Genomic DNA, 11,686 nt, shown 5'->3' with positions numbered 1-11,686 from the left:
GGCCGCGCCGCCCTAGTGTGTGGCCACCTCGTGGCCCCACTTCGTTTCCTCTTCGGACTTCTGGAAGCTTCGTAGAAAAATAGGACCCTGGGCGTTGATTTCGTTCAATTCCGAGAATATTTCCTTACTAGGATTTCTGAAACCAAAAATAGCAGAAAACAGCAACTGGCTCTTAGACATCTCGTCAATAGGTTAGTGCCGGAAAATGCATAATAATGACATATAATGTGTATAAAACATGTGAGTATCATCAATAAAGTAGCATGGAACATAAGAAATTATAGATACGTTTGGGACGTATCAGTGTCTCTCCCAAAAGATAAATAGCATGTTGGGTGAACAAATTACAGTTGGACAATTGACAAATAAAGAAGGCATAACAACGCACATACATATATCATGATGAGTACTATGAGATTTAATCAGCGCATTACGACAAAGTACATAGACCGCTATCCAGCATGCATCTATGCCTAAAAAGTCCATCTTCAGGTTATCATCCGAACTCCTTCTAGTATTAAGTTGCAAACAACAGACAATTGCATTAAGTATGGTGCGTAATGTAATCAACACAAATATCCTTAGACAAAGCATTGATGTTTTATCCCTAGTGGCAACAGCACATCCACAACCTTAGAACTTTCTCACATCGTCCTGCATTCAATGGAGGCATGAACCCAATATCGAGCATAAATACTCCCTCTTGAAGTTACAAGTATCAACTTGGCCAGAGCCTCTACTAGCAACGGAGAGCATGCAAGAACATAAACAACACATATATGATCGATTGATAATCAACTTGACATAGTATTCAATATTCATTGGATCCCAACAAACACAACATGTAGCATTACAAATAGATGATCTTGATCATGATAGGCAGCTCACAAGATCTAACATGATAGCACAATGAGGAGAAGACAACCATCTAGCTACTGCTATGGACCCATAGTCCAGGGGTGAACTACTCACACATCGATCCGGAGGCGATCATGGTGATGAAGAGACCTCCGGGAGTTGATTCCCCTCTCCGGCAGGGTGCCGGAGGCGATCTCCTGAATCCCCCGAGATGGGATTGGCGGCTGCGACGTCTCTGGAAGGTTTTCCGTATCGTGGCTCTCGGTACTGGGGGTTTTGCGACGAAGGCTTTAAGTAGGCGGAAGGGTAGGTTTAGGGCAACACGAGGGCCCCACACAACAGGGCGGCGCGGGCCCAGCCCTGGCCGCGCGGCCCTGGCGTGGCGGCGCCTCGTCGCCCCACTTCGTAATCCTTTCGGTCTTCTAGAAGCTTCGTGGAAAAATAAGACCCTTGGCGTTGATTTCGTCCAATTCCGAGAATATTTCCTTTGTAGGATTTCTGAAACCAAAAACAACAGAAAACAGCAACTGGCTCTTCGGCATCTCGTCAATAGGTTAGTGCCGGAAAATGCATAATAAAGACATATAATATGTATAAAACATGTGAGTATCATCATAAAAGTAGCATGGAACATAAGAAATTATAGATACGTTTGAGACGTATCACTCCTCCCCTCCTCTCGGCCGGCCTTGGTGGCGAGGGAGAGGTCGTGGATGGACGCATCGTCGTCAGCGTTCGCAAGTGGTGGTCCGGTGGATCTTTGGAATCTGTGATCCAGGCAGCAACTTCCAAGCGGCGGCGCCTTTTCTCCGCGGCTATCTCCGGTCACAAGGGTGGCCCTGCTGCGCTCGGCCGACACGGCACGAGCTTCTACTTCCTCCTTCGGGTGAGGATCTTCATCGGCCTCGGTGTGGCGTCCATCGCTGCAGCTTCCCCAAGTGGTTTCGTCCCCGGTGGAAGCAGCGGCGGCCACGCCGGAGAGTCAACCTTCATCGGCGTTGACAAAGGACTCGATTGCGTTTTCGATTTTTCATCTGGGGTGTTTGTTGTAAAACTGAGGGACTCTATTGTAATTTTTTTTTCTTATCTGTCCTTCTTGAAGTTGTAACCCCCCTGCCGATATAATACAGATTCCAGGGCCCTCTGGCCCTTTGTGTTTAAAAAAAAAAGAGCCCGGATAGTATAAATTGTTGCATGGGCCTATGTTCGCCTTTTCATTATTTTTGTGTTATTCTTCGGATAAATGTTACCCTTTACTATTATTTATCAAGACTAATAAGCTGGATCCACATGTCTCAAGATAAATGCTGCAGCTAAATAGTACTAAACAATTGAGCACATAATCGTTAGGGCCATTGCCAACATGGTAATCTCTCACTATAGAGTAAGAATAGACAAATTATAGCATAATGAACCAAATATGTCCACCCAACCAATTCTGGTAGATAGAGCAAAAGATGTAAAAATATCACAACTAAGGAAGAAATAGGCTAAATTGTTCAAAAATTGATAACAATTGTCGCAAGGTCTAAAGGTGCAATAAACTCTTAGAAATATAAGACATGTTGGCCGATGGCTACTGTGCGCCAATTATAAAGGATGCCGACTTTGTCTTTTTAGAAAAATGGATATTTGCTTGTCCATGCTAGCTTTTGGGAAGGAATTATAAGAACAACAAAAAGGAAAACTATACTCTCGCTTTCGCCGCGCGTTGTTCCCTTATCTTTTGTGTAGAGGCACTACCAAAGTACCAAAGAGAGCTGCTAATTCGTTTCATTAATAAAAAACCAAACTCATTCCACGGTCAAAAAGCAAAAGAAAGTCATCTTAATTTAGACTTCGCGTGCCAATTCAGACTATCAGCCATATATAATGGGGCACACATCCTGTTTGTCACAAGTAATGGGTGATCTAATTGCGTCCATGGGTCGTGTGCTTTTGTTCCGTAGCATCATCAACACTTGAACAGCTTCGTTCCGTGTCTTCCACGCCAGATAAGCGGTTCACTCATCCACTCGTTTTCGACGCTGTCATGGTGATATCTTGCACAGTCTCTCCATCTGTCCTGTCGTGGGTCCTCCCGGCGTTGCCGCTAGATACCATACTGGCGGCTCGTTAAAGCACAGCCACTACGCAACGCTCCTGTAATCATGCCACGTACTTATCGGCTGTGTTGTTCTTTCTGAACCGAAACTCAGTTTAGTTTTCTGTGGACTTCCAAACCATAGAATTTCCTTGTGCTATCCATGAGCTACAACAACAGGAGTTTTTTTGAGGCGCACATTTGGTTGCAACTAAGATTTAACTACCCTGATGTTTCCACTTGCCATCTGTCTGCAAATGTAGATTGATTGATCGTAAACAAGAGACTGACGGATCTCAGACAACCATCCATTAAACAACCCGACAATTTCACAGCCCCCAGTTTACGAACAAGAATCTCTTTTGGGGCTAAAGAATCTCCGAGAAAATGATTAAAAGGCGTGGTACAAATTCTTCTTCTCCCACTAACAATTGTCTATTACAAAAGCTTCTTGAAAGCAATTCGATCTTTCAGAAAAGAGAAGGCTGCCATCTGTAACTGGAAAAAGGTCGAGATATCCAGAGAGGGGAACCTTCTTCCAGTTCTTCTCCCTTGTTCAGGTTATCAGTGGAATCCCATCGGAGAGAATCTACAGTCCAATCGAACAAGCATTTCATCCAGCCAGAAGTCAAACGAATTGAGAAGAAAACGCAAATACTGCTGTATTCTAGTAGTTCTAGCTAGGCTAGCTAAAAACGACGAAAAATATATCCAAACGCTCAAATGCTCGACGAAAACGCGGCGAATTACACGCCATTAATTTCTACAGTTCACAAGGTTTGTTGGTTTCTCGTGGGCTGTGGATGTCGACCGCCGACGTCGTCACGGCCGCGCCGCCGCCGGCGAGGGCGAGGCCGCCCCCTTCCTGCTCGACTCGGCGTCATCCCTTCCCCTCCTGGTGGAGCCGTCCCAGCCCTTCCGCACGGACCCGTCGCCTCCCCCGCGGGCCCACGACATGGTCCTGGCCAGGAACCCCTGCCACCGCCGCCCGCCGTGGCTGCTGCCGACACCGCCCGCGTTGCCGAAGCTGCTGCCCCCGGGCCCGGCGCGCCGTCCTCCGCGCGAGCTCCCGTCGGGGCTCATGCCGGAGATGTCGATGAGGCTGGTGGCGTGGCGCAGGCGGCGCGCCGTGAGCACCTGCTCCCGCACGTGGTGCGGCAGCCGCAGCGTGAACCTCTCGTGGTCGCTCCGCGCGGCGGCCTCGGCGGACGCCGCGAAGCGCGAGTGGCCCGTGGAGTTGGACCTCGGCAGCCGCGCCGCCCGCCGCTCGCTGCGCAGCGTCTCCAGCTCCATCGCCTCCTCCTTCCTGTCGTCCTCGTCGCTCTCCTCCTCCTCTTCCTGCTGCGCCGGCGGCACCGCAATCGCCACTGCGTGCGGCGGCGACGGGGTCGGCGAGTGGGAGGTTTGACGCCGCGGCGTCGTCGGCTCGGGCGACGGGGGCGCAATTGCGGCCGGTAGGGGCGACGGCGGCGGCGGGGGCTTCTCGAGGTTGGCGCGGCAGAGCGGGCAGGTGACCCGGGTCTCGAGCCAGGGGTCGATGCACTCGGGGTGGAAGACGTGGGAGCAGTGCGGGAGCAGGCGGAGGTCGTCGCCCTCCTCGAACGCCGTGAGGCACACGGCGCACTCCAGCTCGCCCCGCCCGATCGTGTGCTCCCTGACCTCCCGGTACGGCACGATCGGGAAGGTGGCCACCACCGCCGGGTCCAGGCCGCGCTTGCCCCTCCTCGACGGGCCCCCCACCGGGATGTTGCGGCCCAGCGGCGCGCCGCCCTCGCCCGCGAGGCGGCACTGGTTGATGTAGGCGCAGAAGAAGAGCAGGAAGAAGAAGACGCTGATCGCCACCGTGATGACCGTCGACATGGTGCGCCCGAACGGCGTTGGCCTCGGCGGCGGCGGCGGCTGCTGCGCTGGCGGCTGGGGCGTAGGCTGCCCGCCGACGATGATGGCCGCGCCGGCGGCGAGGAGGCAGAGGGCGACGAGGAGGTGCCCGCGCGCCCCCATCATCGGAACAACAGAATTGTGATTGCCTGGCGAAATTACTAGCAGCTACGCGGTGCGGCGCCGGTCTACTTCAATCGAGGGCGAGAGGCGGTGGTGTGGTGCGGTACTGCGGTGTGCTACGACGCTATAGCGGCGGCGCCCAAATCCCAAATTCCCACCTCCCTTTTCTTTCTAGGGTAGAAACTTCTGACGAGTGGAGACTTCCCTTTTTGCTCTTTTTTCCGCACATCAGGATTGATCTTTGTTGACTAATTTTAGCGACACTAAATGCTGTCTCGCGATGATATGCAGGGTAGGCGAGGAGTACTAACTATACCGACCGACCGTTACGCGATGCAGGGGAGGCGAGTAGTAGTGCAGTATTTGGGAATACTTCAGTGTTTTCTTTACAAGAATATACTGTATTTCAGTGTTCTGGAAAGCTGTGGATGTGGTTGATTATACCCAATGACGCCATGGAAGAAACGCCAAGAAATCCTTAAACAAGTTCATCCGATCGTGACAGGTTTTTTATGTGCAAAGCAATCATGTCTATCTCGCCCACACCACACACCACCAGCTGACGAACATGAGAAACATCAGAACAACCTGGTGAAGTGCATATAGGACAACAGGGTGAAGAGTAGTGTGATCAGTTGGGAGATGTTGTCGCTTACCGGTGCAGAGCAGTTGCACCTGGAGAAGCAACCATGTGCCACACACACGATTCGTGTGCGCTACAGGTGTGCCTCCAGATGCAATCACTTGCCAACTCTAGCTTCAGACGCAAGCGCTTGGTCATGATACACCTGGAAATAAGATTCCCATCTGCCTCGACAGAATTACGCGCAAATTAATATCGAGTCCATTATTATTTCGGTTCACGCCATAAAACAGTGTCAGGCTCACGGGGACTCGCTTGCCCTGCTCGTTAGTATACAACTCTTCTGCAGCATCAGTTCTCTAAAGCTATCCGCCGTCTCGGTAAAACCGGCGCCCAGGAAAGCATCAAACAGCTTATTGCAGGCGGAGATGTCGAACTCCGGAGCTTTCGATCGCTGCCACTCATCCACAACCTCCGCGGCATCCTTCAGCTGCCCACACATCAGGTAGGAGGAGAGCACGCAGACGTAGTTCCGGCTAGTCATCCTCTGCGAGGTCATCTGCATCGATTTCCATATGTCCTTGACCCTCTCCAGGTTGCCGAGACCGGCGTGCAAGATGACGAGGAAGTCGTACGTTATCCACTCCCTCTGGCTGATCTTCGCCTCGGCTTCCACCAGCGAATTCCCAGAGCCGACAAGCTGAGTGGCATCTACGTAGATGCTTGCGAGGTTTCGGTACAGTGCCCATCCTTCGTTGGAGTTTGGATCTCTCAACATCTCGTCGAGAATTCCCTTGAATACCTCAAGATCCATGGATGCGGCAGCTGCGCTGACACGGAGGTTGTATGTGAAAAGGTCTGGGGAAACATTTGCCATCTTCAGCTCTTCAGCAATGGTTGGAACCTTATCGAGCTCGCCTACAGAGATATACAACGTCATCATCTCATTGTAAACCAGGACGTCAATGGAGAGGTTGGCAGCCTTCATTCTCTCAAATAGTCTCTCAGCTTTGTCTGTCATCTTTGATCGAGCGTAGGAATGCAGGAGTGCAGTATATGCTTCCAGTGATTTGGCTCCAGGTGGAAGCTTCTCAAAAAAGTCTTCCGCCGCAGTAGCACCAAAAACTTTGGTAATCAAGTCAATGCGCATTCCATAGTCGTTCTCAGATAAATCTGACTCGTGATGCGTCTTCATCCACTCAGCTACCTGCAAAATTCAAAGTTCAGAACTAATGATCTTGGTTTCTTCCTTTTCTTCTTATACAGGATAAATATAGAAGCCTTTGTCAAACTGTTTGATTGTGTTTGTAAGCATTTCATAAGTAACCACTATGAAGAAACAGATAGAACGGGCTTTATGAATATGTGCTTTGAGCATTTCATAGGTATCAGAATAAACCAATTGTGCGGCACTGCACGATAAGCAACTCAAACAATGATCAAAGGTATCAGAATAAACAAGAAGAGATAGAGAGAATGTGTCGTATGTGCTTTAAGCATCAAATAGGTGAAGGTTCAATGCCTAGCTCTTTTCATGGCCGAAGGGTACTGTTTTCATATATAGTATAACATATCAAGAGCAGATACCTTCCCCACTTTTGTAGACAAGTAAATTAAGATGTCTAATCATTTGGCCGAAGGGTACTGTTTTCATATATAATATAACATATCAAGAGCAGATACCTTCCCCACTTTTGTAGAATAAGTAAATTAAGATGCCTAATCATTTGGTACACTACAGAATGATGGACTGCATCATTCCGATATAAAATGGCACAGATAGATGTTTAAAATGTTTAACTGGCGACAACTAGCTTCCTGGTACTCCTCAAGACACCGAATTGCAGGTTACAAGCTTACAGCTCCTTTGTGACTCTATATGAGCATCTCTACAGCCCTTGCAATCAATTTAACTTGTAGAGAAGAACAGCAAATCACATAAATTCCATTGAAATGCTCCATAGCTTGCACCGCCACTTATATACTAGTAAATATGTCCAGACTTCGACTATGGAAGCATCACTTCCAGTGAAAATAGTACTCCCTCCATCCATAAAAGGATGTCGGAGATTTTTCTAAATTTGGATGTATCTATACACTAAATAGTGTGTCCAGATACAACTAAATTTAGATAAACCTGCGAAATCCTTTTATGTAGAGAGGTAGTAGTAGAATGAACCCACGGCACAACTCAGGTTTAAGAGCCTTATCCTTTGTGCCGATACAGACCAATAAGGCATTCTACAAGGCAGTAAACATGCTAGCTACGATTTCTGCTAGTACACAAATCTACATCGGCAACATTTCACGACCATTTCCAAACGAATTAGGACCGGATCGTATCACAGTGCCGCATACTACACGAACTTACATCTGTACCAAATCGTTCCACGAACTCCTCTATAATTGGCTAATCAGAAGAGAGAAGGGATCTGGGAGTGCGCGAACCTCGAGCGCGTGCTTGAAGCGGCGGGCGCGGCTGAGATCGCGGGCGATGCGGCGGAGCTCCGGCGCGGGGGCGGCGCGGCCCTCGCCGGCCCACTTCTCGAGCGCCTCCGTGGCGCTGCGCTTCGCCAGCCGCAGCCGGAAGACGCGGCTCCTCAGGTCGTCCCCCTCGCCTCCGACTATGACCGCTTCGTCAACGTCAGCCGCGATGCCCGGGGTAGCGGCGGCAGGGGACGGCGTCTCCGCCGTAGGGGCGGCGGAAGAGGAGGAGGAGAGTGGGCTAGGGCTTGCGCCGACGTAGCGGGGGAGAGCGAGGGACCGCGAGGCGCGGGCGGCTCGGAGGAGCATCGCCGCCATCTCGTCTGGTCTGCTGCGGCGTTCCGCGCGAGCGAACCGCGGCACCGAGTACAGCAATAGCAGTTTACGACTTTTTTTTTACAACTCAAAGGTGTGTGGGCTTGCCCCCACCTGAAGTCACTCCTCACTTTTTTTTCGAGAATACACCCTCTAAAGGTGTACACATAGAAGGGTGTCAAGATGGCAAAGATTGCCCTACCACAGGGAGGCAGCTCCCCAAACACACGCCTACTCTCCGTGCTGCCACGGTATAACGGTCAAATTAAGAAAAATAAAGAGAGTGCCATGGAAAAGCTTGGCTAGACGCCAACGCTCGAACTCCTCTCCCACCTTGTCCCTGATGGCGCCATGTGAGGCCACCGCTCCGTTCAAGACCACGTCGTTCCTGTGCCTCCAAATGGACCAAAAGACAAGGATGATGACAGTCCACATGTCCCGTCTGTGAGCTGTCGGACAAGCCCGGGATGTCCACCAGTCCCGCAGATCGGTGTCTGGGTCCGGGAGCCACTCCTCCTTGCCCCAACACCTAAGAGCCCATGCCCAGGTCTCCCGTGCAACCACGCAACCCAGCAGCAAGTGCTTCAAGGTCTCCGGCTCCTGATCGCAAAGCGGGCAAGCCGACGGACACGGGAAGCCACGACGTCGAAGCCTATCCGCCGTCCAACAGCGGTTCTTCGAGGCCAGCCATGCGAAGAACTTGCAACTGTACGGCGCCCTAGACCGCCAGATCTCCTCTAAGATGGAGGCCCTCACCTGGCCCGCAAAGAAAGCTCTGTACACCGACTTAGCGGAGTAAATGCCATCAGTCGACCACCTCCACAGCAGAACGTCCTCTCGCTCCGGGACCAGCTGGACATTCGCCAGCTGAAAGGACAAGGATGTCGCCTAGAGGGGGGGGGGTGAATAGGCGATTTAAAACTTTTACGAGATGGGCTTAACAAATGCGGAATAAAACTAGCGTTTACTTTGTCAAGCCCAAAGTCTATATACTATGGTTCACCTATGTGCACCAACAACTTATGCTAAGCAATACAAGCAAGTATGTGATAGCAAGATATATATAACTTCAAGCACGATGGCTATCACAAGGTAAAGTGCATAAGTAAAGAGCTCGGGTATAGAGATAACCGAGGCACGCGGGAGACGATGATTTATCCCGGAGTTCACACTCTTGCGAGTGCTAATCTCCGGTGGAGAGGTGCGGTTGCTTAGTGCTCCCGAACGCCACAAGAGGCTCACCTTGAGGTGTGGTTGCTCGATGCACACCAACGCCACAAAGGCCTCACCTCAAGATGCGGTACTCACACCACACACCGAACGCCACGAAGGCGCCTCACCTAAATCTCCGGTGACCCTCGCCACAAAGGCCTAGGTCACGGTTCCACTAAGGGATTTCCTTCGAGGCGGAAACCGGGCCTTACACAAAGGTTGGGGCACACATCCACAACTTAATTGGAGGCTCCCAACAAATCACCACAAAGGTCTAGAATCCGTCTAGGGTTCCAAGAACCCAAGAGTAACAACCTTCTTGCTTTCACCACCACGAATCACCGTGGAGAACTCAAACCGATGCACCAAATGCAATGGCAAGAACACCACAAAGATGCTCAAGTCCTTCTCTCTCAAATTCCAACAAAGCTACAAAAGCTATTGGGGGAATAAGAGAGGAAGAACAAAGAGGAGAACACAAAATTCTCCAAGATCTAGATCCCAAAGATTCACTCACAAAGAGATGATTTGGTTTGGTCAAAGTGTGGATCTAGATCCCCTCAATCTTTCTCTCAAAAAGATGCAAGAATCATTGGTTGGGGAAGGAGAGATCAAGCTCACAAAAAGTCAACAACAATGGTGGTGAGCTTGAGAGAGAGGAGAAGGAAGAAGAAGGAGCAAGCCATTAAAAAACCAGGAGAGAGAGGGGCTTAAAAAGGATGCCCCAATTTCTGCCCGTTGGAGTGCTGCGCGCGGGGAAGAAGAGGACCGGTAGTACCGGCCAGGTTGGGCCGGTACTACCGGCCAGTGTTGGCAGGAGGCGGCGGGGGTGGCGAGCTACGGGCAGGGAGGGGAGGCCGGAGCCTCCGGCCATGGTACCGGCCGGGGTACCGCCGAACCTCCCCATAGCCCTGGACTTCTCTGAGAGCCACGACGCCTTAGCGGTACCGCGGGCGGTACCAAGCCCGGAGGCTCCGGCCAAGGTGAGGCCGGTGGTACCGCCCGTGCCTCCGGCGGCTGTCCCTCCTCTCCTTTTCCTTTCTTTTCTTTTTCTTTCTTTTAAACCCAAATATGGAAATGCAAATATCTTGAGATTGGTGAAACCAAACGAGATGAAACCAATTTTGTTGGAAAGAGGACAACAAGAGCTACCCAACAAAAAGTGGAAATATGGAAATCAGTGGGGGGTGATTTTCTATGATTTTTAGAGGTGCAATACCTCAACATGAGAAACCGAGAAAATCACCAAACTTGAAAACGCGACAAGCGATCTATGCAAAATTCGTTTTCGATGAACTAGAGCTTGTCATGAGAGTAAGCACAAGCTCTAAAACATCACAAGGATAATATCCAAATAACAACCAAGAAAGATGATGCAAGGATGCAAAGGTTTGAGCTCTCTCCGAACGATACGATCGAGTTACTCACTCGAGAGCCCTCTTGATAGTACGGCAACTAAACTATACACCGGTCTCCAACTACACCATGAGACCGGTGAGAAAGAAACCCTACCAAGAGCAAACCTTAACCTTGCGCATTCCACTTGAGCTTGATGATGACGATCTTGACCGCAACAAGATGGAACGCCTTTCTTGCTTGTGCTTGCTTGACGAAGTCTTGTAGATTGCTCCCCCATAAACCACCATGGGAGAGCTTATTCTTCGGCACAACTCCACATATCCATGAACACCATAAGGATGGCAAGCTTCAAGCATATGATCTCTTCGAGTTGGCTCATCTTGAACTTGCACATCATTTCTTCATTCTTCATCATGTTGATGTCTTGAGATAACTTGAGGGCTCACTTCATCTTCATCTTCAAGACATACTTGACACTTGATATCCTTCATCAATTTCTTCTTATTACAACCTTGAAGCCAACATATGGTTCAAGCATTGCCTATGGACAACTCCTACAAATATAACTCAATGCAAACATTAGTCCATAGGGATTGTCATTAATTACCAAAACCACACATGGGGGCTCCATGCACTTTCACCAGCCTCTGCCACAACATGAAGAACTCCAGGAGGGCTGCCTCATCCATGTCCGGCCCACAGTCTCTGAGCCATTGGCCGTCCAGGCCCTCTCTCACCGAGCAAGCGGTGACCCTCCTACGCGAAACCATCTTGGCCACATTTTGTGCAAT

At 50.3% G+C, this 11,686-nt stretch overlaps 2 protein-coding genes across 2 annotated transcripts; both read right to left on the bottom strand.

The window, feature by feature from the left end:
- Nucleotides 1–3,329: 3,329 nt before the first annotated feature.
- LOC127335062 (uncharacterized) lies at nt 3,330–5,177 on the bottom strand. The gene has a single exon (XM_051361651.2). The coding sequence runs from the start codon at nt 4,943–4,945 to the stop codon at nt 3,764–3,766; it is 1,182 nt and encodes a 393-aa protein (XP_051217611.1). The 5' UTR covers nt 4,946–5,177; the 3' UTR covers nt 3,330–3,763.
- A 586-nt stretch (nt 5,178–5,763) lies between these two features.
- On the bottom strand, nt 5,764–8,411 carry LOC127335061 (pentatricopeptide repeat-containing protein At5g09450, mitochondrial). Its single transcript, XM_051361650.1, has 2 exons — nt 7,974–8,411; nt 5,764–6,732 (listed from the first exon to the last, which is right to left on the bottom strand). Exons 1-2 carry the CDS (start codon nt 8,325–8,327, stop codon nt 5,827–5,829), a joined length of 1,260 nt encoding a protein of 419 aa, XP_051217610.1. The 5' UTR covers nt 8,328–8,411; the 3' UTR covers nt 5,764–5,826.
- Between the last annotated feature and the right edge of the window lie 3,275 nt (nt 8,412–11,686).

Source organism: Lolium perenne, chromosome 2, assembly GCF_019359855.2.
Source record: "Lolium perenne isolate Kyuss_39 chromosome 2, Kyuss_2.0, whole genome shotgun sequence".
In the NCBI taxonomy this organism is placed as follows: Eukaryota; Viridiplantae; Streptophyta; class Magnoliopsida; order Poales; family Poaceae; genus Lolium; species Lolium perenne.
The sequence above is the reverse complement of the archived record's forward strand: the minus strand, read 5'-3'. Positions and strand labels throughout refer to the sequence as shown.